The sequence below is a fragment of the Brassica rapa genome, chromosome A07 (genome assembly GCF_000309985.2).
Source record: "Brassica rapa cultivar Chiifu-401-42 chromosome A07, CAAS_Brap_v3.01, whole genome shotgun sequence".
Classification (NCBI taxonomy): domain Eukaryota; kingdom Viridiplantae; phylum Streptophyta; class Magnoliopsida; order Brassicales; family Brassicaceae; genus Brassica; species Brassica rapa.
In genome coordinates this window covers 1,457,884-1,482,454 of record NC_024801.2, presented here as the reverse complement: position 1 = coordinate 1,482,454, position 24,571 = coordinate 1,457,884, and the positions used below count along the sequence as shown (strand labels likewise).

Genomic DNA, 24,571 nt, shown 5'->3' with positions numbered 1-24,571 from the left:
CAGAAAAAAAGGTATCTATACTATTATTTATGAAGTGATTTGGCTTATTTGTCATCTTCTCCATGATTTTAGTTAATTTACTTACTTGTCATCTTTTCCATGATTTTAGGATAAATTATTAGTTTAATTAATATTTTTTTTTATATCTATCTATTTATCATGATATTTAAAATCATGAAAAACACTATATATTTACCATGATATTTAAAATCATGATATACATGAACCTATTTTACATATATATACTAATATTTTTTAAAACAAATATTTTAATATATAATAAACATGATATTTAGGACATTTAATTAATAAACAGATATTAATAATATATACCGATAGTATCATCATTACTTTTCTCTCATTTATAATTTTAGTGACTAATATTATAGCTAATAGCTAATTTCTCTGATTTTTACTGAAAATATTGATCAAATACAGATTATTCTAAAATTTATTTATATGTAAGTATACTAATATATCTGAATTAATCAGTTTATTTAGTTAATTTGCTTATTTTTTCTTCTTTTCCATAGTTATAGGATAAATCATTAGTTTAATTAATATTATTATTTAATTTATTTATTTTTATATGTATATGTTTATAAATTATTTATCATGATATTTTAAATAATTAATAAACATAAACATATTTTACCAATATATATATATATACTAATATTTTTAAAACATATATTTTAATATATAATTATCATAATATTTAGGAATTAATAAATAGATATTAACAATATATACCGATAATATCATCATTATTTTTCTCTCATTTTATAATTTTAATGACTAATATTATAGCTAATTTATCTGATTTTTACTAAAAATATTGATCAAATACATATTATTATAAATTTTATATATGAGTATACTAATATATCTGAATTAATCGGTTTCTTTTGTTTATTCGGTTTGATCCCTTAATATATTGAACCATATTCATATACTGATGTTTTCTAAACATAACATCCTTGGTACTTCCAAATCCAGACTATTTTCTCTATTTCGGTTTGGTTCGGTTTGAATGGTTTGGTTTTACCAGATTGAACACTCCTAAACTATTGTTATTTGTTAATGTTTTATATTTGTGATTTTTTTTAATCCTTATAGTACCACATGATTTCTTTTCAGTCCAAATACAATATGCGTTAATTTCACATACAAAATTTCCTAATTTAGTTATTACTATAAAAAAGATTTTGATCCAAAATCTACATCACATAAATAAATATATGAAACAAAATAATATAATTTAATAAATTGATTACCAATATGAATATTGAAATTTTATAATTTATAATAATTTAAAATTTGTATCTAATTTAATTATTATTATTTTATTAAAAATTAAAATAAAAATTGTTAAATGTATAGATATATTAATCCGCACAAGGTGCAGCACATCAACTAGTTATTATTATATAGCTCGATACATACCTGTTATAAATTTCTGACATGGAGCCAAAACAAAACCATATTAAAAGTGCTTTCACATGATCCAAAACCCAAAGTAAAATTAAAAAATCACTGACACATGACCGTTTCTCTGTAAACTTTTTGATTGCGTCATGTTTCTAAGAAGAAATATCTCTCATTTTTAGAACTTTAGCTCACAAAAATATCAAAGCATTCCGTGTTTAGCTTTTCCCATTAGATTCAAGTGTAAAAAAAAACAAGACAGAGAAGCTAAAAACGAATTATTTTTATATTGCGATGCCTCCGACGAATGTCTCCGGCGAGCCACCGTATACCTCGGCGTCACTACCACCGCCAAAGGCGAAAACGAAAATTATCTCTCTATTCCTCGTAGGCGTTATCATGATATCAATATTCTCTCTCTTCCTCCTCCTTCTCGGCATCGCATCTCTTCTTCTTCTCCCTTTCCTCCTCTCCTCTCTCCATCGCCACCTACGATGTCGCCGACGTAACCGCCGACATGTATCCTCGGATGGGTTATCTTCAAGATTCGTTAAAAAGCTTCCGCAATTTAAATTCTACGAACCCACCACACGGCACGGAAGCGATTGCGTGGTTTGTCTTGATGGGTTCAGACAGGGACAATGGTGTCGGAACCTTCCTGGTTGCGGACACGTGTTCCATCGGAAGTGTGTGGACACTTGGTTGCTCAAAGCCGCGAGTTGCCCAATTTGCAGAGCTAGGGTTAGGTTGAGGGAGGAAGATGCACAAGAAGGAGAGTTGTTAAGATGTTTTGGTCATAGAAGAAGTAGTTTGTTAGATTTCTAAGTGTTCTGTTTATTTACTTTCAACTATAATTGAATTATGAGTTATTATAACTTTTTTCTTTGAATTTGCAAGTTTCTTTTACATTATTTGAAAATCTTTGTTTCTTTAAGGTACAACAACAAGGAGAATTGTGGAGATGTTTTGGTCATAGAAGAAGAAGTCGTGTGTTAGATTTGCAAGTGTTCTGTTTTGTTTCAACTATAAGTCTATAATTTAATTAGAAGTTATTATAATCATTTTTTTTAATTTGCAAGTTTCTCTTAACAATGTTTGCTCAAGTAGTATGATGTGTAAAGTTGAATTTGACAAGGATGTAACGTTAACTTGTAGTTTACGACTTATACTTGATGAGACCAATTGCTTCATTGGTTTATAGAATCCTTAGGTCTCTAAAAAGATGATGTATATATAGATATAGACGTTTTGTTTTTTTCTCCACGGTGTTGCTTGACCGTTTCAACATGAATTTTATGAAGTGAGTGTTGATCACGTACATTTAAACATGTAACCTCTTGTTTCATCGCTTTAACAACTCTTAGTATATATGATTCGGTTTCTTGACCTTGAATTCGTCTAAGTCTTTGTTTCTTTCTTTTGACTTTGGATCAAATATATAGGTGATATTTGTGGCTCTGTAGACTTGGTCTTGGTCAGTGGATGATAAGAAGATGGGTACTATATAAGCAGATGGTAATGAATGTATGATCTTAAACCCTCACAATCATTTCTAAAACCAATATTCATAATTTTTTCATTTCTATTTCTCTTGAAACCCCATGGCTTCCTTCTTGAATGTTCTAAAAGAGGTTATGTGTATCTTACATGAATCTGGCAAACTCTTTCTCAAGAACAAGAAGTTGATGTTCTCTGTCTTGGTATTCCCTCTGTTTCTAAATGTTTTAGTTTACTTGTTCAACGTCTTTGCCATCAAACCCGAGATAACAAACTTGATTCAAGAATCAAGTCTGATACCTTTGATGGATCCAAGCACCCCAGAATACTTAGCCCATCTTATGAAAGTCTTTCAAGATTTTCAACAATTTGTGGTGTCTTCATACATCTTTGCCGCAGTCTCCTCCGTCATCAACCTTTTATCGGTTCTAGTCATCGTCCATGCTTCTGCTCTTACTCATAAAGAAGAGAATGTGAAGCTCAAAGATTTTCCGGTTCTTCTGACCCTTAAATATTGGAAGGGACCTCTTGTGACCTATTTCTACATTGTTCTGTTCACTCTTGGCTATTGGTTTCTCTTCTTCATAGTTCTTTTCCCTCTTCTTTTGTTCTCTACAAAACTCGATTACTTGGCAGCCAAGTCTGGGGCTTTGTTTGTTCTGTTCTCAGTGTTTGAGTCCTATTTAGCTATCGTTTGGTATCTATCTTTGGTCATATCGATCCTCGAGGAAACTTATGGGATCCAAGCTTTGGGGAAAGCTGCAAAGATCGTTAAAGGGATGAAACCGAAACTATTCCTCTTGAATCTTTTCTTCGGTTTAGTGTCCTTCGGTTTAGTTCAGATAGTGAGGCGGGTGGATTTGAACAGTTCATTTCCAGTTATCTTAACCATCGGTTTGGTTCTTGTGAGTTCTATCGCTGCAGTGAGGATGTTTCAGCTTGTGAGTTACACCATTACCTATTTCCAATGTAAGGGACTCCAAGGCAAAGACGTTGAGTCGCTGAGGGATGTTGAATATATGAAACTATCCTCCACTACGCTCATAGGAGCATTGCCTTGAAGTATTTGAAGAGATATGGTATAGTCTCATGAATGTATTGTGTGTTTGTAATCGGAATTGGTTACGTTGTATATATATATATCAATAATCAAAGGTCTGGTTGAATATCTAGAATGATATATTTTTATTATGTTATTGCCGTGTAACTATTTCGATTAAAATGCCAAAGCCACTGGATTACTAAATAACTCAGTCTTCAGGATAAATAAACACAAGTGTGGGAAACTTTTCTCGACTTTCTTTAGTTTGACATGTTCAGGTTTCAAGAGCAAACATATACCAAGACTTTGATGTTCTATGTTTCAATAGTGTGAAATTTACATGCGTATGACTTTGCCTCCATGTGAGGTGTTTATAATTATACATAGAAAAGCAAATAGATATGTCATGAATTGCATTTCAATTTTGTGTGAAGTGTTTAGGTGTTTCAGTCTCATTTCGCAAATTACATTGACAAATATCACATTATATATACTATCAAATTCAAAACCCTTGGTGTTACATAGTAAGTTCATACAGTACAACAATATGATTTGATGGTGTCATATGTAACAGTAGAACGGACTAGTTTTTCATGGATCATACTTGTCAAGCTCATAAAACTCAATGTTCTTGTACTTCTGCGAGATGATCTCAGCTTGAACCTTTCTTGCAGTATCTGTCGCGCACCCTACGAGAATCAGAACAGAAGTACCAGCAAATCCTCTGAATGCTGTCAAGTGAGTGATCTGTTCCACCACAGCAGGACCAGCAGCAAGAACAGCCAGAAATGCTGATCCAAGAACAGATATCCGGCCAAGAACCTGAAGAGTATTCAAATATTATATAGATTGATGATGATAAACCAAAATGTTAAGTTTGAAGAAACTGAGGAAGGAGAGAGAGAGAGAGAGGATCTTACGGTTTTGATGAAGAGAGCAGTGCTTTTACCAGGCCGGACAAGAGGGATGGATGCACCTTGTCGTTTCAATTGTTCACTCACATCGTCTGGGTCAAGTTGCAGGAAAGTGTAGTAGTAGTTGAAGAAAGCTATGAGAAGTATGTTGGTTGGAAGATAGAACGAACCTGCAAAGAGTTTTTGGTATAAATCTTACTTCCTCGATATAACATTTGAAGTAGAAGAACTCACCTCCGGGGTTCAAACCATAAGCAACATTCTTCAGAGAAGATATGCCGGTGAATCGCGCTAGAGTAGCAGGGAGAGCAAGAGATGACGTGGAGAATATGATAGGCATCACTCCAGCACTATTGACCTTGAATGGAAGATAAGCAGACTTCTGAAGCCCACCTGCTTTGCTGGTGTATCTCGACGCATAGTTGAGCGGAATCTTCCTCTCTGCTTCCTGAAACACTTTGCTTGTTAGTTAGACTATAAACTCCTGAATAAAGCTTGGTTTATACTCTCTCAATTTCATTTTAATCATCATTTTTAAATTTCTGCAAAAAGATTAAGAAAACACTTACTTTTCTATATTTTTAAAATTAAAAATATCATTACCTATACTCCTAACCATATTTCAACTAATAGAAACTAAAAAATATTGTTAATAAATTTCGCATTGAAATTCTAAAACGGTACTTGTTTTGTAAGGAAAATTTTACTCAACAAGAACAATTAAACTGAAACGGAAGGAGTAGTTAGTTAGTTACCTGAACATAGACGATTCCAAGTACCAAGAGAAGGAATGAAACAACTATAGTAGCGAGACCAGTATAGTTCCCTTCTTGCAAAGCTTCTGCCGCTGTTCTACCAAATGAAGCAGGCAAGTAAGAGATAATACTCGTGAATATCAAAAGCGAAGTGCCGTTTCCAAGCTTCAGATCAGAGATTCTCTCTCCAATATAAGTAGTGAGGACAGAGCCAAGCGTTAGCAGCGTGACGGACGAAACAACCCATTCAGTGCTGAAGTCATTCACGTAAGGACGGAGGTAAACCGCTTGTCCTATCGCCTGCACTATAGCGAATCCAACCGAAGCATAACGAGTGTACTGAAGGATCTTTTTCCTACCCGCTTCGCCTTCTTTCTTCTGAAGGTCTTGCAGCTTGGGGTAGACTTGAGCAAGAAGCTGAAACACGATCTGGGCGTTGATGAAAGGGACGATACCGAGGGAGCATATGCCGAGTCTACCAATGCCACCACCGGAGAATGTGTCTAGAGTGGTTAACAAGCTGTTCTGATCCAAGTTTCCGACAAAGGCTTCTCGGTTGACTCCACCTAGTGGGATGTAGATTCCGAGGCGAGAGAGTGCTAAGAAGCCGAGAAGCTTTAGGAACTTTCCAGGTAATGGGCCTTTGAAGAAATCTCCAAAGTCAATGGAACTGTCCTCAATAGCCGCTGGGAAAACATTCAAAAGAGTAAGCATCACTCTAACAAGAAAGTGAATGTATGTAAGCTTAACGGACCTGCCACGCCTCGACCAGAAGACGGCTTATCTCTTTTGCTACCAGAGGAGCTTTCAAATGATGGAGACAAAACACTCAGAAGGCTTTCCCAAATGCTACTCAGGCCAGAAGCTTCTTTTGGATTAATGCCCAAAGGATCAAATGTCGAAACCTCAGAGCTGAACAGAGATACTCCAATCAGGAAATATGTAAAGTAAAGTGATATAGAGCAGCCACATATAATCTATTCATGGAACCAGACATAGCCTAAGAAACACCAATTGGTCCTAAAAATCTTTCTTTTTTTTTCGTTTCCTCAGCAAACAATGCACAGTAAAGTGATAGAACAGCAACATATCAAGTTCTATTGAACCAGACACAGCCTAAGAAACACAAAATAGTCTTAAGAACATTTTCCGAAAAATGTCAAGTCTTATCAAACCAGACATAGCCTAAGAAACATCAGAACTGGTCCTAAAAATCATTTTCTTTAGTTTCATCCACAAAGCAGAGAACTTTAAGTCGCATTATCTATGTAAGGACCTGTATAATCGATTTCAAGTGGAACCCATCTGATATAAAGATTGAAAGTACCTTCTAGAGTTGATGACCAGACCGAGATTCTTCCATGAATTGGCTTTACAACAAGTGTTCCTGGTTTTGGTCGGAATGGAGAAGCTTGGTCCGTACAGAGAAGAGCTTCGGAGTCTCCAGCATGATTTGGGGTTGAGACGAGACAGAGAAGCGAGGTTTGAAGAAGAAGAAGAGTAAGAGGAAACTTGGCTTACCGTTATCATCCTTATCCCTTCCGTCTTCTCCAGACGAACGAACAATCTCTTCTTCTTTTTTTTCTTAAGTTTATGTTTTTGTTTATGGGCTTTTGTGTGCCCAGCATATATTTTGCATCCACTCTGGTTTGGGCTTCTACGACTCATAACCTAAGCTGGCTAGCGTTCAAAGAATTACCCTATGAAATAAACAAATTAATTTTCTGGTTTTAGTTCTTAAAAGTATAAGACTTGTTCGGATATTTGTAAAATTGGTTTGGTTTTGACTCGATTTTTTAAAAAATTTTGGTTATGTTCTTGTAAAAATATCAAAAACCAGCTAGTTCATGGTTTGGTTCAAATTTTTCGGATAATTTTGAGTAATTACATATAATTCAGGGGGAAATTTCATGTTTACCATTTTCATGTTACCATTATTCATCTTTACCACAACTAAAGAAAAACATTTTCAAAAATATCTTCTTCATTAAATGGCAAAAAACTCTTATACTATTGTTCTCTATATATATAATAAATAATTATTTAAATAAATAAAAAAATAAAAAATAGTTTTTTATGTTTCCGAATTATAATTTTTCAAATTCAAATCTTTTTATATTTTTATTTGAAATTTTTTTCGATTTTTTTTCAAAATTTCTTTTTGAAAATCAAAAATTATGTTTGAAACTAAATTTCACATTCCAAAAACCCTACCCTGCCCCTCAGCTCTAAACCTTAAATCTAGATTAGTTAACCCTACAAATATAAATATATTTTATCTTTCACTAAAAGTGAAGGTAAAGTAGTTAGTGTAAACATAAAAAATAGTACTATGAATGTGGTAATGGCAATTTCCCTTTTTTTAAAAAAAAAAAATATATATATTTCTTAAGTATATATTTATATATTTATTAGAATCATATATTTTAAATTCTAAAAATCCTACCCCACCCCTTAACTTTAAACCCTAAGTCTAGATTAGTTAACCCTATGAGTATAAATGTTTTTTACCCTTCATTAAAAATGTTGTTTGGATTTACATATCATATAATTTAGATAATTCCATATTAGTTAAATAAAAATATTTGGACAATTCAGTTTTTAAATAATTTTCTGTTTCTAAATAGTATTTAAAGATATATAAGTATTTAATTATATATTTATTAATAAAAATAGTGTTTAGTGTGATGGATAGCATCACACCAAATTTGATGTGATTTTAATTATAATATTATATTAAGATAGTGTAACTTTTACACTAAAAGTTACACTATCTTATTGTTGGATAAAAAAGACTTTTTCTGTTTTTTTTTTATCAACTGACTTATCTTTTTGTTGTATTTTTTTTTCTGTTTCTTTTTCTTCAATTCTTTTTTTTAACTCGAGGGTATCTGAAATCCATAGAAATGCATAGATTAATCTCCAAGGAAATGTGCTGCCTACGGATAGACACTTTTTCTGGGCATTGAAATGAGCTCTAAAACATGGACTCATATCCTTGTTAAATGCCAGAATAATTGTAACTTAGTTTCACGCAGTACGTAGATCAAATCTGACACATGTTAGCGTCCCAACCCCGTCCCCTTATCATCCGACCACAATCACCCGGTCTCAATTGTATTCTACTTTTAAAACCAATTTTTAAATACGAAGACCTTTTACAAAAAAATATTTACAAGTTATCTCCGATAAAACCAAATATTTACCATAACAAGATCACATTTGAACTTGCACAATAAGAATTGACCAATCCACAATAATATATCTTCAACAAGTAACAGGTGAAAGCCATTCCTCGAATATTACAAATCTAAATGTGTGAGATAGCTCTGCCAAACCACTCGTCACCGCTGCAAGTTGTAGCCTGCAACTCATATGTTGGGTTATATATTTTTATGATCACAATAACTTATTGGACAACTGGTGAGTAGGATAACAAAGGAGGTGATAGTTGTTAAGTGTTTTGTACCGGGTTGACCTAGGAACTTGAATCAGTGCGGATGTGATCAGCATATAACCCGATCTTATAGTTCATATAAGATAAAACTCTACATATACGACTTCCTCTCTTTTAAGGAGAGGGGATCCAAAATTTACACACGAAACACTCAAATACCAAAACTATATCCTATTCTGAAGATGTAAACATTTTTTTATGAAAGCTGTAACATATATTTGATGAAGCTTCAAAGTAACGCTTGTGCTATAAATTATATTTATATGCATGTTAAAAACGAGTATATCCAAGCAAATAACAAGGCATTAATCTGCAAAGTTTGTTTAGTTCAAATTTTTCGTTATTAAACATTATGTTATCTGTTTTGTGATCAGCTTAAAATACGGTTTGTCTGACAGATTCAGCTGAGAATGGTTCAGCTCAAGCCTTACCATCTACCATGTGATTATATGATTTCCTTAGTTTATGATTTATTTAGTTTCAGAATACTATATGCGTATCGGCATGCTCTTTCTAGGGGAATCGGCTTTACACGAGAGCAAAACTAAAGGAAAAAAATAGTTAAAATTATTTAATAAGAACAAAAAGGATTATGCGATGATGGAGCATCTTATCATGTGGTTAAATCCAAACTACTTTACTTCAAAGATGTAACGTGAGTGGGTTCCTCCTTCGTGGCGATGTCACAATAGAGACAACTAATAACCCCCACTCAGATGAACAACAATTTAGTAAACTATGTAAAAGTCTTTACAAATTGTACATCATGAAGATGGTGGGAGAGAGAGAACCAATCAAATCCTTCCATGGCGCAGTGTTTTTGAAACCAGACCGGAAGCTGAACCGGATAATTTTGGGTCACGGTTTAATCTGGTTCGACCGGGTCAAACTTGGTTTAATAATCAGTTTTAATATACTTTTAGTGTATATATTTAAAAGTAATGTTAGTAAATATTATACATAATTAAAATATAAATGAATTTAAAACATAAAACATTATAAATATAAACTAGTTTTATGTTTATATCATTAATTTTTAGATTTTGATTGTTCTAATGGTTTTTATCAGTTTAATAACTTTAAGCTCCAATTTGGCTACGTGACCGGTTCATGGTCGGACCAATTATTAGATCCAACCCGACTATGTAACCGGTTCATGGTCGAACCCGGTTCAACCATCGGATTGGTTTGGTTTTAAAAACACTGTTCCATGTCAATTTCGATTACAGTTTATATCCGTGAATTCAATGTTTATATAAAAAAATATTCAAGATGCTATTAAAAATCTCAATTTACTACACAACACTTAAATGTATTTCCTGGTTTAACACTTTTATTTTAATAAAACTATGTCTAAAAATTATATGTCTAATATTCTGAAATGTATTAGTATGTAAATTCACACTTGACAATAGTTTTATTTGTATTCTGTTGAAGATTTCGAGTAAGTTGTTTTTCATTAGTTTGTCAACGAACAGAACTTAGGTTCATTTCCTATAGTGAACCTTTAAATTTACCATTTCTCTTACCACCAATCAAAGTGCCACCTAGATAATTAATAAAAATATTAAATTTTATTTAAAAAGTTTAAAATAGTTAAAAAAAAATGATGCCTAACAAAACACTAAATCCTAAATTCTAAACTCTAAATCTAAATCTAACCCCTAAATACTAAACCCAAACCCAAACCCTAAACTCAAACCCCAAACCCAAACTCTATACTATAAATCCAAATCCTAAACCCTAAACCTAAACTGTAAATCCAAACCGTAAACTCTAAATCCAAACTCAAATCCTATATCCTAAACCAAACTGTAAACCTTAAATCCAAATTCAAACTTTTTAGGTTTAGGGTTTATGGTTTGAATTTAAGGTCTAAAATTCAGGTTTAGGGTCTAAGATTCAGGTTTATGATATATAATTTGGGTTTAGGGTTTAGGTTTAGGATTTGGATTTATGTATAGGGTTTGGGTTTATGATCTAGAGTTTGGGTTTAGGATTTAGAGTTTGAGTTTAGGATTTAGGGTTTATAATTTTAAGATTTAGGATTTTGTTAGTAACATCATTTTCTTTTTAATTATTTTTTATTTTTATTAATAATTTAGGTGACACTTTGATTTGATTGAATATAAGAGAGGTGGTGGTGAAGGTTTCGTCCGCAAACCCGAAACTTCTACATCAAAAATCATTAATAACAGTTTAATCAACATTTAAATGTGTCTTTGCGTCCTTTTTTTCTGATCGAATGTGTCTTGTGTCTATGGCGGCATGGATTCTAGAAGGAATATAAAAAAGGCATTGCGAAAATAGAGGTGATAAATTACAAAAAGAAATAACCAAAAATCCAACGATGAATGATGAATGATGAATGATGAATGATGAATGATGAATGATGAATGATGAATGGAAAGTGCACCTCTCTCAAAAGTAATTCCTGATTGGTGAGCACATTAACAACGTGGGGCCCATTCTGCGCAAGACCCACTCCAACTTGTCTGGTCTCCTTCGTTGCTTGTTTTACAATTTACACTGAACGCCAAACTATTCACTTGTGTACTTACGAAAACGCCACTCTGTATTATTATTATCAGTGGTTTTTTATTATTTCTTTGGTGGAAAGTGAAAGTATGCTACATTTTGATAATCATATTAAACCATATCTAACCAATATAAACACTAATAGAACAATTTTAAATATGATCAACAACATCATACTTTATTCTAACAATGTCTTAATTAATGATTTGGTTTCGGTTTCCAAAATATACCATGATTTCAGATTTCTAGTCCATTTTTAGAGACATATAATGAAGTAAAAAAAAATACAATTTTTCTATACTGATTTGCACACTTTAAAATAATTAATTTGACTTTACTCAGTTATAAAAGACATAAAAGTATTAAACTATATTGCGATGACAAATCATTTTATTAGTATTACCTAAAACGTATGTAAACACGTCTTGGAACAATGTTAAATATGATAAATGACATCATATTTTATTCTAACAATGTCTTAATTAATTATTTGGTTTTAATTTTGCCCAAAATATCATGATTTCAGTCCATTTTTAGAGACATAATGAAGTTGAATAAAAGACAAATTTTATTTTCTTTGCTGATCTATACACGTCAAAACTAATAAATTCTACCTTACCTAAATTAATATAAAACCTTAAAAGTATTAAATTATATTAGGTTGAAAAATTCTTTTTATTATCAGCCAAACAATATGAAACATAGGAATAAATGTCATTTGTCAAAAAAAAATGTCCTTTAACTATATTTTGATGATAAATCCCTTATATATTAAAGGAGAAACATTGTAATAAATACATTCACACTATAATAGACACGTAACAGTTTAACAATAATTTGATAATAAGTATGTTAATGCGTTCACACTATGTTCATAAATGTGTTCATATTATGTACTTTAAACTTTTTTTAATATAAAACTCACATACATGGTTCCAATAAAACTCCAAATTTTTCGGTTCGAATAAAATTAAATAACGAATCAAAACCTAAACTATATATATATGTTATTTTTATTGTTTACAGATAAAGTTGAGCAAAATATTCATAAATTTTGATTCGATTCGTTATCCATTTTGATTTGAACCAAAAAAATCTGGATATCCGTAAATCTACGAAACAAATCAAATACTAAAATACAATATCCAAAAAAGAAGCAAATCACAAATACTAATATTTTTAGGAACATATATCTAATTCGATATGTTATATGCATATATATATAAACATATATGTAAAGAATTATATATATATGTTATATATATTATACTTTATATCAGTTTTACAATATTTTATGAATTAAGTTTATTATATTAGGTACTAGAATTTAAAAAGTTAAATAATGTTTTATTTTTGTAATAAATTTTTATTATTAAAATTTTCAATTATTTTTAAAATTTTATTTTATTTACGGATCAAATCGGATATTCTTTAAAATTCTAAAACATTTCGGATGTCCGAGTCACCGAATATCTAGGTGGCTAAAGATCGAATCTACACGAATGCTTTCAAATACCTAGATATTCGAAATGTGTCCACCCCTATTTACGGATACAATTTTATTTTCTTTATATGAAAAAATGACTAATCTCAAGGCCTTTTTTATTTAAAATTAATTTTAATTTTATCTTTCATGTATTATTTTGAACAAAAATGTCATTTAATATTAATTAGCAATATTTTTATATATTTGTCAACTATTTTATATACTTTTTACATACACATACATATGTACCTTGATGTGAGCACCTTGTAACTAAGTATTCACCATAACTAAAGTATCTAATTTTTTTGAAAGTTGAAATATTTTTTCTTAATGCTTCTTTTACTACCGACCAAATTGTAGTGAAATGAAATGTCTTAATAGTTTTCTTTTATTTTTCTTAAACTATTATCTGTTTAGGAACTATAATATGAAAATATTGGATCGATACGACGATTATCTAAAATTCATAATATGAAAATAAACAAATAATATTAATTTTTGGTTTTTACCGAATAAAACAAAAAATCAATCATTTTAACCGAATAAACTAAAATGAATATTAATTGAAAATAATAGTTATATTTTAGAAGATTAAAAACCAAAAAAAAACTTAAAACCGAACTAATATCCAGATTAAACAGATTTAATGTCTTTTTATTAAAAATAACGAAATTAATAATCACATTCTTCGCAAGACGAGGATTATTGCCTAATGAATTAGTATTACCCAAAAATGTGTGTAATCTAGCTGTCCTGTAATAATATTCAAATCTTGGAGATCATTGTGATAATACAAAATAATCACTTAGAGGAATATAATATAACTTTCATTGAAATTAAAGATTTTATCAAAGATCTTAAGGAAAATACAGAGTGTCAGCTCTGTGACTTATTAACACCTAGATGAGCATTTTATGACGTCACATTAAATCCAACCGTGTCATTCCTTTTTGAAAAAAAAAACATATTGCTACACGTTTTCTTCGCTGTCTTCAAAATTCAACATCTCTGGAGAAAAAAAAAGAATATAAAAACGAAAAAACAAACAAACTGGTCAATGGAGATTGGTTGATTTGAATCCACAAGAAAGAAAAAAAACCCAGTCGTCAAAATCCAGTTTTTGATTTATCTGGGTTTCGAATATTCTCCATTTCCACCAATCACAGCACGAAAAGTATTCACCTTTTTTGGGTTTAATGGATGCAACGACGGAGAAATTCGTTGCTTCACGGTCATCCACGGTTGATTCCACCGCGGCGATGAGAGGCTGTGGGCTTGCTAATCTGACGTGGGTCGGTGTAGACAAGGAGGAGCTGCGTCAGAGGCTGTTGATGCCTGAGTATTTACGTTTGGCCATGCGTGACTGTATCAAAAGGAAAGATGCCTCGGCGATTCCTGACCATTTGCTTCTTCCCGGTGGCGGCGTCGCTGACATGGCTCCTCACGCGCCGATGGTTGTGTTTATCAATCCTAAAAGTGGTGGTCGTCATGGTCCGGTGCTTAAAGAGAGGCTTCAACAGTTGATGAGCGATGAACAGGTTTGGTTTTGTCTTTGTAACTGACTTCTTCTTTTTTTTTCTGGTTAAGACCAAACAAAAAATGTTTTTTTTTTAATTGGGTTTGTGAAATCTTTATTCATATCTGCTTTGTGAATGTAACTGGTCTGATCTATGGATTGGTTTAGTGTGTAGCAGAGATGTGTTTTGTGTTCTGTCTTAATCAGATTCTCTTTTATTCTTTGCTTCAGTTAAGAAAATTATTCAACTGTTATAAATGGTCATGCTTGGTTGATGTTAGATCTTTTGGTTAGGTAGGGGAATTTTTTTTTTTGGTCGTTGGAATGATAAGTTGACTTTTTAAGAAGGAACATTTTGAGTGTTCTGCAATGAATCTCTGTTTCTGGTTAAGGTCAAACAATTTGTTTTTGTTGGATTTGTGAATAGTTTTGAAATCTAATTCATATCTACTAAGTGGATCTTTCTGATTAGATTATGAATGAAACCTGCCTGATCTATGGATAATGGATTGGTTTAGTGTGTAAAGAGAGATGTGTTTTGTGTTCTGTCTTAACAAGATTTTCTATTATTTATTTTTCAACTGTGTGATTTGGGTTTCATGCTTAGTTGATGCTGGATCTAGTTGGAAAAATTGTGTGTTTCTTGTTGTTGTTGGATGATGCGTTGACTTCAAAGATTATATATTTTGAGTCTTCTGTAATGCTGAGTTTCTGTTTGAATGGTCGAAAATTATTTGGAATTTTGTGAATTTTTTTCTTTCGGGAATAGGCTTTATAATTGGAATTTTCATTGGTGATTTTGTATTAAAAACAGGTGTTTGATCTCACGGAAGTGAAGCCACATGAGTTTGTTCGATACGGTTTGGCGTGTTTGGAGAAAGTTGCAGCGGAAGGAGATGAATGTGCTAAAGAATGCAGAGCTAGGTTAAGGATTATGGTGAGCACAAACAATATTTCTCCACTCTAATATTATTTTCTTACCTTTTAGTTATTAGAATGTGATTTTGAGTTTGGTTGGATAGGTTGCAGGAGGTGATGGTACTGTTGGTTGGGTTCTTGGATGTCTTGGAGAGCTTAACAAAGATGAAACATCACATATTCCTCCTGTTGGCGTTATCCCTCTTGGTACAGGGAATGATCTCTCAAGGAGTTTTGGTTGGGTCAGTTGATCTTTCTCCTCTCTTTTATGTTTTCACAACAAGTCTTCTTACTGGTTGCTTCTCTTTCAGGGTGGTTCGTTCCCTTTTGCATGGAGATCTGCTGTTAAAAGAACACTCCATCGCGCAAGCATGGGTCCAGTTGCTAGGCTAGATAGGTGAATATAGAGTTTTGTTTTTCAGTTTTGTTTTTCTCTCTGTCTTGTATTGTTAATATGTGTGTGCTCTGCTCTGGTTATTTGCAGCTGGAAGATTCTAGTGTCAATGCCATCTGGAGAAGTGGTGGATCCTCCTTACTCTTTAAAAGCATCCGAGGAAAATGAACTCGACCAGGGTTTAGAGGCAGGAGTAGATGCCCCGCCAGTGGCAAAGACCTATGAAGGAGTGTTCTACAATTACTTAAGCATTGGAATGGATGCTCAAGTTGCATATGGCTTCCATCATCTTCGCAACACTAAACCATATCTTGCTCAAGGCCCCATCTCAAACAAGGTTTGTTTTTATTTAACCGAACTCTAAATCTCTTTCTTCTGTGTGTCTGTTATTACGTAACCACACAACGTTTTGCCTTTTTGCAGCTTATTTATTCTGGCTTTAGCTGCACTCAGGGTTGGTTCTGCACGCCGTGTGTCAGTGATCCAGGCTTAAGGTTCGTTATTTCCGCTTCTGATTGTGTACTTTTTGTGTTGTTACTGAAACTGTTGCTTGCTTGTGCAGGGGACTTAGGAACATATTGAAAATCCACATCAAGAAGGTTAACTGCTCTCAATGGGAAGAGATAGCAGTCCCCAAAAAGTAAGCTTTCTATACATATATATATGCTTCCACTTATTACATTGTATGATCTTTAATGCATTGGTTTGTCTTGTAGTGTGAGATCAGTTGTGGCATTGAATCTTCAAAGCTATGGAAGTGGAAGTCATCCCTGGGGTAATCTAAAACCTGACTATCTAGAGAAGGTATTTGTTTCTTCTACTGTTTTCAATTCATCAATCATTGAACTCAAATCTCTAATGGCTTTCCGTTTTTATTTTTCCTCAGAGAGGTTTTGTGGAGGCACATTCTGATGATGGTTTGATAGAGATCTTTGCTTTCAAGCATGGATGGCATGCGTCATTTGTCATGACTGAGCTCATCTCAGCCAAGCACATAGCTCAGGTAACTTGATAAATACACCACTTAAAAATGCAGTCATATAACCATAGTGTTGTACTAACAAGGTTCTGTTTTTGGTGATCAATATTAGGCTGCTGCTGTTAGATTTGAGCTAAGAGGAGGTGACTGGAAAGATGCGTTCTTGCAAATGGATGGTGAGCCATGGAAGCAACCTATGAATCCTGAGTATTCAACGTTTGTGGAGATTAAAAAAGTTCCATTTCAATCTCTGATGATAAATGGGGCATGATCGCTATTCAAAGCTTGGATTCTTTGTAGAAAAGGCTAATTGTTTTTGTATTTGGATATGATTATTTAGCCAGCATAGATAGCTGCTATGCTTATTGTTACTGTTGGTTATGTAAATCTCTGTGTGGTGAGAAATGAAGTTTGCGTTTGAACCATACAAGTACTGAACAAGCTCTCCCATATTCCTCTTTGAACTCTACATCATATGAAAGATGCAGCTTCTACATGTAAAGCATGTGTGGAAGCATTGTAACATAATGGTTAAGGTTTAAAGGTTTCTACACTAAAGTTTGGGATTCAAACCTCCGACTATGCAATTTCAAGCAGATTACATGAAATCCAGGTTTTAAGTCCTGGAAAGAGCGATTTATTAATGCAAGACTACAAAAGAAAGATTTACAAAGAATTTTCAACATGGTGCAAGTGTGAGTAGTTAGGCGACGATCTTAATAACATGTAGTATTTTCAGTTATCGAATAGTCTATATAATCTTTCGCAAAAACATAATGTCATAATAAATCAACGTTAAAAAAGAAGACATGTAAAGTACGTAGGCTAGCTTTCGGATATCAAGTATCATTTCGAAACCGAAAGAATACTTGAAAAATATCCAAAAAGAAAGCTTGAATAAGTGTCCAAATAAGAATTAACATCGGAGATGAATACTCCAAACCTATACTCAGTTAAACAATTTCATTAATTATATTACCTTAACAATACATCACATCATTAATTATATTGCCACAAAATTAATAATACAGATTTTTATTTATGAGTTAATCAACATTTAACTTTGTGTCAATTATAAAATAAAAATGTAATAAACTGGGTTTTGCATATGGTTAAACCGAACGGTTTAGTTTGTTTTACTCAAATTTTTTTAGTATCAATCGGTGGAAAATTACGTAGCCAAAAACATGATTCAAAGAAATGTTTTTGTGAATAAAATAATAACTTAAATCAAAATAATAAAAATATATTAGCCAAATACATAGAGAATAGTTATTTTTATTAGTTTATAAAATCAGTTAGACATGAACATTGACTATCCATTTATGTACTGATTGTTTTTTCAAGTATCATTTTTTTTTGAAATTAATCCCCATTTGAATATTACAAAATAATGTGCAGATTTTGAGTTGAGTCCTTATGGTTCTGAATGAGTTCAGTTCTGATATATAAAAACCTAAAAATATCTAAATAACAAATGTATATGAGTACAATTTCAGATATTTGTATTAAAAATAACTATATTACTCGATTTGGTCCAAGTCTTTTGAATATAATCTATGTGAAATATATAACACTAATTACTAATTATGAAAAATAAATATCAATGTATAAAAATGTAAGAACTAGTACATGTACACCTAAGTATTATTAACCAATTCAGACCAAAGTATAACAACCGAATAAAACTTAAACCTGAAAACTAAAAAAGCTTGAGATTCAACTCACAACATAAAAAGAAAAAAAGAAAAAGTTTTTGCAAGGATAGTGAAAGAGAAGAAGATTAGAAGTTTTGGCCCAATAAGTGTATTAATTTGTATGGGCCGAAAGTTGAACTGCGAAGATATAAAATGCTATACACAGCGACTCTTTCTCTCTCGTCGTGATTTAGGGTTTTTCTTCTTCTTGTCCACCGAAGCTTGAGGGAGAGAGAGAATTGAAACGTCGGGAGCAATGGCGAGCACCAAAGTTCAAAGGATTATGACCCAACCTATCGTGCGTGGATCTTCTCTGTTATTGTTTCGACTACTCTCTCTCTCTCTCTCTCTCTCTCTCTCTCTCTCTCTCTCTCTCTCTCTTTGTTCTTTTACTAATTTTTCCTTTTGTTTTTTTTGCCGGCGGCGGATCCAGAACTTGATTTTTAGGTTTCTTCAAAGCGTAAGCTCCTTAAACCATTGGATTCGTGTTGGTTTATTGTATTCTGATTCGTGCTCTCTCTCTCTCTCTCTATGTGATGCAGAAAGCTAGGATCCAGATTTGGCTTTTTGAGCAGAAAGATTTGAGGATTGAAGGAAGAATCACTGTAAGTCGCCATCCAATATACTCTCTTGTTTCTCTGTGAATCTGTCTCTCCATAAGCATGAACTATGTGATAATCTCTAAGCTCTCTGTTGCATTTGTTACCTGGCTGATTTGTTACTGCACCGAACCACTGATAATAGAAAACAAACTAGTTTGATTCTTAGGTTAGATTTATGATGATGGTGTCATTGGTTTCACTGTGTGTCTTTCTTGTTTCAATTTGTATTGCTATCCTTTTGATTCTTCTCAGAGTAATGATTTGACTCTTTTCTTACACTCTGCTTTTCTTTTGAGTCATTATCATCTACTTGACTTGTTTTGGTTTTTATTGCGATACTATGACTCTTCTCGAGTTAAAATTCAAGCTTTTCTTAGATTGACTCTTTGCCAATTCAGAAAATTTGTTAAAACGTGGAGTTGCTTACTTGACTTTGGATGTTCCTTGTTCAGTTATTATTAACATATTTTTCTTTTCTTGAGTTAAAGTTGAAGTTTTTTCGTACTTCTATTATGTTGATTCTGAGGAATTTGTGATTATGACGTTCTCATTGATTTCCTCTTTTCAATTTTTCTCCTTTTTTGCAGGGGTTTGACGAATACATGAACCTAGTGTTGGATGAAGCTGAAGAAGTGAGCATCAAGAAGAACACCAGAAAACAACTTGGTGAGTCTTTTTTATTCCTGGACTCGCTCTTTGATAACAAGTCTCTCTCTTTTTATTTGTTATCTTATGGTTCAATAACCCTCTCTAAAATGCCTATTTTCAGGAAGGATTCTTCTTAAAGGAGACAACATAACGCTGATGATGAACACGTAAGTATCACAATCTCCACTGGATTCTTTCTTTTTTATGATGTATCAACTTGGATTTGTCACACAACGAGAAATTGAAAACACACAATCACTTCTTTTTTTATGTTAACAGGGGAAAGTGATGACTATTCTCTCAAGAAAAACTCTCAAGGATTAGTACATGGGCTTTTCGATTATATCCAAAGCTTTTGCCAAGTATATGTTGAGTTGAGCTCCTCTTCTTCTTCAGTTAACTGACAATGCCTTCTTCTCTTCGTTATCGTGTAATATTGCAATTTAGTAAGTTAGTAGCAAGGTTTGAGAAATTATGGAGTTTGGTGGAATCTTAAGGATGGTATTGCCTCTTTTTGGTTAATGGAAATTACTATTTTCGGGAAGATTGAAATTAACCATCTCAATAGACCAAGCAGAATAATATGTTAGAAGCAGACATGGTTGTTAATTTGAAATGTGTAATTGTTAACATAGAAATAAAGATATATGTACCATCTATATTATGAAAACTGAAATACTGTTTGAAAATAACTCACTCTTCATTTTAATATTTACCAACTTATGACAGTTAATTATTTTGTTAGATTCTTTTTTATCTAAACTTACCAGACTTAATTAATTGACCAAAAATTATTTGTTTTTATTAAATTATTCTCTAACCAAATTTACCAAAATTGCACTTGTCTTATAACATAATTACTAGATTTTGACCCGTGCAACCGCACGGGTGTTTGTTTTCACTTTTCTATACATAAATTATTGTTTTAGAACATAAGTGGTATATATTTTTAATGTTAATCATATACTTAAATATTTATATAACTATTTCAAATACAATAATTTTATAATTTACATGTTATAATTAATTAATTGTTTAAACCGTATGTATTTACCACTTCTTATTATATATTTATCTTATTGTATTTGCATTTAGTTATTAAGCAAATTAATATATTAATGAGAAAATATATTTAAAAATTATTTTGTATTTAATTTATGCTAAAATTTTGATCCGTCTTTCAAAACTGGATTTCTTTTTACCAATATTAGATAATTTATTATTGTATATATAAAAGTCTAAGATATGTTAATTTTTAGACATGTATTATATAGTTTGTTAATTTTAAGCTATTCTATCATCATATTATATTTTAAATAAATAATTTATATTTATGAAAATAAAATTTATTAATTTATCACTTGAATATAATTTTATCGTATTTATTTTAGTATAATAATTATATTTTAACATGATCTTGACTATAAAGTAGATAAAATAGGATATAATTTATTTATTTTCATTTTTAAACGATAACTTAAAATACATTAAGTTATTGTTTAATATTTTTACACAGATTTATTAGAATTTTTAAAATATAATATATAAATATATATTATATTTAAAATGAAAATATATTATGATTAAAGTAGTTACAAAGATTTTATATTATTAACTTTAAAGAAATACATGTTAATTTTTATACATGTATTATATAGTTTGATAATGTTAACCCATCTTACCAACATATTAGATTTTATTTTTGAACATAAATATTTTATAATTACGAAAATAAAATAAATAAATATATAAATTTAATACAATTTTATTATATTTAGCTCAATATAATAATTTTATTTTAATATGATTGATTATGATTATATAATAAATAAAATATTATAGATTTTTTTATTTTTAATTTTATATAACTGAATATATTAATGCATAATAATATTTTAAACTAATTTTGAAATTAGCAAAAATATTTAAATATAATTTCGAAAATGAAGATCTTGTAAAAATCTTTTTAAACAGATTTGTTAGAATTTTAAAATAAATATATTTATATTTAAAATGAAAAGATATCAAAAGATATTATAATTAAAATATTTTAAAAATTCTATTTATTATTAGTCTGAACTAAAATATAATATAAATTTCTATGAATAGGTCTATTAGGTCCATTTTTAAAAAAATCACACATAAATCAAAGTTGTGACTTCTGTTTTAATATATAAGATTCTCTAACCAAAATTTACAAAAAAAAAATAATTAAACAAATTTATTTAAAATGTAACTCAACGAAATACGACCATGACAAACGATGAACAGTTTAACCTGAAATAATCCAAAAACTCCTAAAGTCTTGCATCTGTAGTTATCCGGCTATATTCATGGAACATAATTTTGGTCAAGTGTTTATTTGAATGTTCAGAAGAAGTATAACAGTGGAAAACCGCGTTCTTGAATGAGACGAAGTCGAAGAAGTTTGACATTTCCACTTTATTTGTCCACTATACGGTTGATTTTGTTTGCTGCAATCTGTATATATACCCACTAATGGTCGAGACGTGAGGGAAGAACAACAAAACAATGACAATGAAAAAAACACTTCAAGCGTTTCTTCTTTTAAGTTTGGTTCATATACTTCTATGTGCATCTTTTCAGGTTGGTGTGACAGAGGCTACATTCCGTCACCTAGGTCAGTGTCTCTTTATTCCGAAAATATTTATCACAGTTATAGTTTACTAAGTTTTTATTTTACATAAATCCTCTCATCTCAGCTTCCTTTTGAATTTTAGTCTTTTTGGTGAGTTAATTTTCTAAAGAAATGGCTAATGTGTTAAAAGGTGTGGGTGCTGTGAAACAAACATCAATGATAGGAAGACAAATGATAGCTGTAGGAGCTCCCCCGGCTCCTCAAGATGGACATGGCCGGTTCTGATCACAGCTAGAAGAAACATTTGTTTTGGTCTTTAAATTGTAGAAATCTATTATATATGGATTTCATGGTCCATATATTGTCGAATATCGAATTAATTTTTTTGTTGAATTTTATATATTAAAATAAATATAAAAACAATTCCCTAAATCTCAAATCTGACTCTGGAGATGGAGGACAAGTTAAGCTCCTTATCGAACACGAACAGGAGAGCATTATAGACTCGTTCCTCCAACACCTCATCGTCTAACCTTAATTCATGCCTCGCTACAAGAGTTAGCAACTATATTTTTTTAAATTGATATTTTAATTTTAAAATCTCTAAAAAAGGGCATCAGAGGTTACAATCAGACTAAGGGTATGACTGGTTTTCCCGCTACCACCCGCAAACGCAGCTTTTGCGGTTGGTAGCGGTTGTTGGCATTTTGCAACAATCGCTCAAACCGCTCCAAACCGCTCCAAATCGCTCTGAACCTCATAAATTCAAAAGCTGGTTCCAGCTAGCGTTTGCAGTTGCGGGCGGTTGCGGGAAGATTAAAAAAAAATATTTTTTCTCCAAAACAATATAAATACAAAAATAAAAATATTCAATAAAAAAAATTAAATTAGAATTATAAAAATACTAAAATATATCTATTATATTTTAATTAATATTATAAAACTTTAAAACAAAAATATTTTCTATATTTTTTTAAAAAAATAAAGTATAACTTTCTAAATATAAATTTTATATTTATTATAATATTATTATTTTTGATATTTTTATAATTGTATAAAATGTAAATATTGTTAATTTATTATTTAACCACTGCTGTATTTGGTAGTTAACCAGTCATAAGTATCCCGCAAACGCACCAATTTCTAACCGCAGAACCAGTCGTACAAATCTCTTAAAACTGCTAGAAATCGCAACCACCCGCATCCGCAAACTCCCGCAACCGCAACCGCAACCGCTGCGGTTGAACCAGTCAGACCCTAAGAATTAAGTCAGTGTATTTAATTTAATTTTACTTTGATTCTATTATTTCTATATTTCATTTATCACTAAATAATATATAACTAGGTCTTGACCGGGTGGTTATGATGTCAGAATACTACATATCAACATACTCTACATGAATTATTTACTGCATACTTATATATGATATAAATTTAAACATCAACTATAATAATTAGAATGAAAAGTATATAATATTTAAAAAGTCTCAAATGTTAAACCATAAATGTTAAATCATAAAAATATATATATCAAAACTAAAAATCATATTAAGTCTGCACACATGTGCGGCCCTCCACATAGTTGCAATTAGATCTTTATATTCAAGTAGTTTTATACTATAACACCATTTGAATTACTAATATAGTCGTGAAAAACAATTGGTCGTTTTTATACTCCCAAGTACTGATTTTAATTTCTCAGCGTTAGGATATAAGTATAACATATCGTACACTAGCCTTCGGCCCGGCACTAAACGAACAAGAAGTGACGGCTATCCAAAGTGCTCACGACATATTCGGCATTTAGTCCAAATTCACTTTTTTTTCATTTCAATCTTAGATGACTATAAATGTTTTAACACTTAGAAAATTAATCTTCTTTGCAGAAAAACCTTACTCAAAAAATATCCGATAAAATTAACTTTAAAAGTGGGTTTACAGTTCCCTCTTCTATTGGGAATAAATAACACCAGTCTCAAATAATATTAGTTGGATGCTTTTTCAATACCCAAAAAGTATTTCTCTGCTTAAAAAAAAATCTTGGTCTCCAGAAACTGCTGAGTTTTTAGATGTTATATATCTTTGTCGTGTAATAAGGTAG

At 31.3% G+C, this 24,571-nt stretch overlaps 5 protein-coding genes and 1 long non-coding RNA gene across 9 annotated transcripts; 5 read left to right on the top strand and 1 right to left on the bottom strand.

Moving 5' to 3' along the window:
- The first annotated feature begins 736 nt into the window (after positions 1 to 736).
- Positions 737 to 2,602, top strand: LOC103828376 (RING-H2 finger protein ATL56). Its single transcript, XM_009103980.3, has one exon. The coding sequence runs from the start codon at positions 1,723 to 1,725 to the stop codon at positions 2,251 to 2,253; it is 531 nt and encodes a 176-aa protein (XP_009102228.1). The 5' UTR covers positions 737 to 1,722; the 3' UTR covers positions 2,254 to 2,602.
- Positions 2,603 to 2,972: 370 nt separating this feature from the next.
- On the top strand, positions 2,973 to 4,665 carry LOC103828375. The gene has a single exon (XM_009103979.3). The coding sequence runs from the start codon at positions 3,030 to 3,032 to the stop codon at positions 3,984 to 3,986; it is 957 nt and encodes a 318-aa protein (XP_009102227.1). The 5' UTR covers positions 2,973 to 3,029; the 3' UTR covers positions 3,987 to 4,665.
- On the bottom strand, positions 4,370 to 7,231 carry LOC103828373 (preprotein translocase subunit SCY1, chloroplastic). 2 transcript variants are annotated; one of them, XM_033274785.1, is made up of 6 exons: positions 6,964 to 7,231; positions 6,391 to 6,563; positions 5,637 to 6,322; positions 5,116 to 5,329; positions 4,888 to 5,051; positions 4,370 to 4,789 (listed from the first exon to the last, which is right to left on the bottom strand). In XM_033274785.1, the coding sequence occupies exons 1-6, from the start codon at positions 7,164 to 7,166 to the stop codon at positions 4,559 to 4,561; spliced, it is 1,671 nt and encodes a 556-aa protein (XP_033130676.1). In that variant the 5' UTR covers positions 7,167 to 7,231; the 3' UTR covers positions 4,370 to 4,558. The 2 variants fall into 2 exon arrangements, with proteins under 2 accessions (XP_033130676.1, XP_009102226.1); XM_009103978.3 differs by having other exon boundaries at positions 6,391 to 6,548; positions 6,964 to 7,229.
- LOC103828371 (small nuclear ribonucleoprotein E) lies at positions 4,860 to 20,423 on the top strand. Of its 3 annotated transcripts, XM_033274786.1 has the most exons (7): positions 4,860 to 4,878; positions 18,850 to 18,919; positions 19,055 to 19,081; positions 19,164 to 19,226; positions 19,811 to 19,889; positions 19,993 to 20,038; positions 20,151 to 20,423. In XM_033274786.1, the coding sequence occupies exons 2-7, from the start codon at positions 18,878 to 18,880 to the stop codon at positions 20,158 to 20,160; spliced, it is 267 nt and encodes an 88-aa protein (XP_033130677.1). In that variant the 5' UTR covers positions 4,860 to 4,878; positions 18,850 to 18,877; the 3' UTR covers positions 20,161 to 20,423. The 3 variants fall into 3 exon arrangements, with proteins under 3 accessions (XP_033130677.1, XP_009102224.1, XP_033130678.1); XM_009103976.3 differs by lacking the exon at positions 4,860 to 4,878 and having other exon boundaries at positions 18,786 to 18,919; XM_033274787.1 differs by lacking the exon at positions 4,860 to 4,878 and having other exon boundaries at positions 18,797 to 18,950; positions 19,014 to 19,081.
- LOC103828372 (diacylglycerol kinase 3) lies at positions 14,017 to 17,382 on the top strand. Its single transcript, XM_009103977.3, has 10 exons — positions 14,017 to 14,655; positions 15,448 to 15,570; positions 15,656 to 15,793; positions 15,863 to 15,948; positions 16,036 to 16,282; positions 16,369 to 16,439; positions 16,508 to 16,585; positions 16,662 to 16,749; positions 16,832 to 16,948; positions 17,037 to 17,382. Exons 1-10 carry the CDS (start codon positions 14,314 to 14,316, stop codon positions 17,193 to 17,195), a joined length of 1,449 nt encoding a protein of 482 aa, XP_009102225.1. The 5' UTR covers positions 14,017 to 14,313; the 3' UTR covers positions 17,196 to 17,382.
- A 1,479-nt stretch (positions 20,424 to 21,902) lies between the features above and the next one.
- Positions 21,903 to 22,902, top strand: LOC103828370. Its single transcript, XR_625264.3, has 2 exons — positions 21,903 to 22,512; positions 22,661 to 22,902. It is a non-coding gene; the product is annotated as an uncharacterized LOC103828370 (long non-coding RNA).
- Positions 22,903 to 24,571: the final 1,669 nt, after the last annotated feature.

Excerpts from the sequence above, each read along its gene's own strand:
- LOC103828376 (XM_009103980.3), top strand. The coding sequence starts at position 1,723 with ATGCCTCCGACGAATGTCTCCGGCGAGCCACCGTATACCTCGGCGTCA.
- LOC103828375 (XM_009103979.3), top strand. The coding sequence starts at position 3,030 with ATGGCTTCCTTCTTGAATGTTCTAAAAGAGGTTATGTGTATCTTACAT.
- LOC103828373 (XM_033274785.1), bottom strand. The coding sequence starts at position 7,166 with ATGATAACGGTAAGCCAAGTTTCCTCTTACTCTTCTTCTTCTTCAAAC. Across the intron at positions 6,323-6,390 it reads TTCTGGTCGAGGCGTGGCAG|CGGCTATTGAGGACAGTTCC; the intron begins GTCCGTTAAGCT and ends ATGTTTTCCCAG. Across the intron at positions 5,330-5,636 it reads TTGGAATCGTCTATGTTCAG|GAAGCAGAGAGGAAGATTCC; the intron begins GTAACTAACTAA and ends AAAGTGTTTCAG.
- LOC103828372 (XM_009103977.3), top strand. The coding sequence starts at position 14,314 with ATGGATGCAACGACGGAGAAATTCGTTGCTTCACGGTCATCCACGGTT. Across the intron at positions 16,283-16,368 it reads AAGGCCCCATCTCAAACAAG|CTTATTTATTCTGGCTTTAG; the intron begins GTTTGTTTTTAT and ends GCCTTTTTGCAG. Across the intron at positions 16,440-16,507 it reads GTCAGTGATCCAGGCTTAAG|GGGACTTAGGAACATATTGA; the intron begins GTTCGTTATTTC and ends TTGCTTGTGCAG.
- LOC103828371 (XM_033274787.1), top strand. The coding sequence starts at position 18,878 with ATGGCGAGCACCAAAGTTCAAAGGATTATGACCCAACCTATCGTGCGT. Across the intron at positions 19,227-19,810 it reads GGATTGAAGGAAGAATCACT|GGGTTTGACGAATACATGAA; the intron begins GTAAGTCGCCAT and ends CCTTTTTTGCAG. Across the intron at positions 19,890-19,992 it reads GAACACCAGAAAACAACTTG|GAAGGATTCTTCTTAAAGGA; the intron begins GTGAGTCTTTTT and ends GCCTATTTTCAG.